At 44.7% G+C, this 1,921-nt stretch overlaps 1 protein-coding gene across 1 annotated transcript; it reads left to right on the top strand.

Annotated features, from left to right (window-relative positions):
* The first annotated feature begins 209 nt into the window (after positions 1-209).
* Positions 210-1,571, top strand: LOC108857162 (glyoxylate/hydroxypyruvate reductase HPR3). The gene is made up of 2 exons (XM_018631110.2): positions 210-684; positions 837-1,571. Exons 1-2 carry the CDS (start codon positions 241-243, stop codon positions 1,359-1,361), a joined length of 969 nt encoding a protein of 322 aa, XP_018486612.1. The 5' UTR covers positions 210-240; the 3' UTR covers positions 1,362-1,571.
* The last annotated feature ends 350 nt before the right edge of the window (positions 1,572-1,921 follow it).

The following is a 1,921-nucleotide window of genomic DNA, read 5'->3' as shown; positions in this document are numbered from 1 at the left end:
AAAAAAAAATTAAAAATCTAATTTGTCGTATTTCAATTGGTCGTTTTAAATCTTATGTGTACGCCCTCAATGACTTATAACCTCAATTTTTATATAGTATAGATTAAACTTTAGAGTATCTTTAACGGACGGGAGTGCTCTTTATCATGCCATAACCGGACGAATAATAGTTTGGTGGGTACTATAAAAGAGTGAAAGCCCATCAGCTGCTTACCACATACATTGTCTTCACTAGTCAACATGTCGGAATCTTCAGAATCTCCGCTCGTCCTCGTCCACCGCACACCAACTCTAACTTACATGGACGACCACCTCAGTCGCAACTTCCGTCTTCTCAAAACTTACGCCTCACCGGATCCACTACCTGTCTTCCTCTCCCGCCACGCCGCCTCCGTCACAGCCTTCGTCAACATCGGCAGGCTCAAGATAGACGCGGAGCTCCTCTCCCACCTCCCTTCTCTCCAGCTTCTCGTCTGCACCAGCGTCGGCACCGATCACGTCGACCTCGCTGAATGCAAGCGCCTCGGCATAGCCGTCACCAACGCCGGCGACGCCTTCTCCGATGACGTGGCGGATTGCGCCGTCGGGTTGCTGATTAGCGTCCTCCGTCTCATTTCGGTCGGAGATCGTTACGTCCGGTCTGGTAAATGGGCGAAACCGGGGGAGTTCCAACTAGGCACCAAGGTTCTTACCCAAAACCATTACTCTGTTTTTCTCTCTGTTTCTTGAAAATGAATTTGTCTTTCTTGATTCTTAAAGTTGGGAACTTTATAGATTGTGGGGCTTCATGATCTGTAGATCAAGTGTTACATATGAATCTGTTTTTGTTGTTGTAGGTAAGTGGAAAGCGAGTTGGGATCATTGGAATGGGGACGATCGGATCCCGTATCGCCAAAAGACTCGAACCCTTTGGATGCATCATCTCTTACAACGCGAGAACTCAGAAACAGAGCATCCCTTACCGTTACTACTCCGATGTTCTGTCCTTGGCAGCAGACAACGATGTCCTCGTGCTCTGCTGCTCTCTTACGGATCAGACGAGGCACGTTGTGAACAGAGAAGTGATGGAGTCGCTTGGGAAGGAAGGGGTTATCATTAATGTGGGAAGGGGAGAACTGATTGATGAGAAGGAGATGGTGAAGTGTCTTGTGGAAGGCGTGATCGGTGGTGCCGGTTTAGATGTGTTTGAGAAAGAACCGCAAGTTCCTGAGGAGTTGTTTGGTTTGGACAATGTTGTCTTGTCTCCGCATGCTGCTGTGGCCACGCCTGGGGCTTTGGAAAGCGTTGCTCAGGTTGCGATAGCTAACTTGAAGGCGTTTTTCTCGAACCAGCCTTTGGTTTCCCCGGTTCGATTGGGTTGAGAGATCGTCAGGTTTGATCCAAGAAGGCTCATGATCAAATGTATTATTAGTTATTGAATGATATGATTAAGAAAAGGAAAGTGTACTTATATATTGATCAGTGAATCCCCTATATATTATGGGAATAGTCAAGAAAGAATATCAAAACTAAGATGCTAATGTGTAATTATGGGAGTGATCTGTGGAGAAATTAAACTACTTCTCAAGTTATTCTAATGATCATTTATACCAACAAAATCCAGACCAATGTATGTCTTGTGAAACCCCCTCTTTTACATGGAGGTAGTACTATTGGTACTAAACTACTAATATGTTATCACAACATGGTTACTGATCATGGTGGGCTTAGACCCCTCTCATTAAATCAAGATTGACCCATTGAGCAAGTCCATTAGCCATTTGACGTACTTGGAAGAAGTGTCGCCAACTCCTCTATAAATAAAGATGCTTCTCATTTGAGAAAGCACACCCTTTCTAGGAGAAAAAAATTATATACACAAGATACCATCAATCATGCCTTGTCATCGCTAGCCACAACTTCATCCATACCAAGAATCTCC

Source organism: Raphanus sativus, chromosome 1 (genome assembly GCF_000801105.2).
Source record: "Raphanus sativus cultivar WK10039 chromosome 1, ASM80110v3, whole genome shotgun sequence".
NCBI lineage: Eukaryota > Viridiplantae > Streptophyta > Magnoliopsida > Brassicales > Brassicaceae > Raphanus > Raphanus sativus.
The sequence above is the reverse complement of the archived record's forward strand: the minus strand, read 5'-3'. Positions and strand labels throughout refer to the sequence as shown.

What these genes read in the sequence shown, in the direction of transcription:
- LOC108857162 (XM_018631110.2), top strand. Translation starts at nt 241, where the DNA reads ATGTCGGAATCTTCAGAATCTCCGCTCGTCCTCGTCCACCGCACACCA. An exon ending in AGTTCCAACTAGGCACCAAG is followed by an intron (nt 685 to 836) that starts GTTCTTACCCAA and finishes TTGTTGTTGTAG; the next exon opens with GTAAGTGGAAAGCGAGTTGG.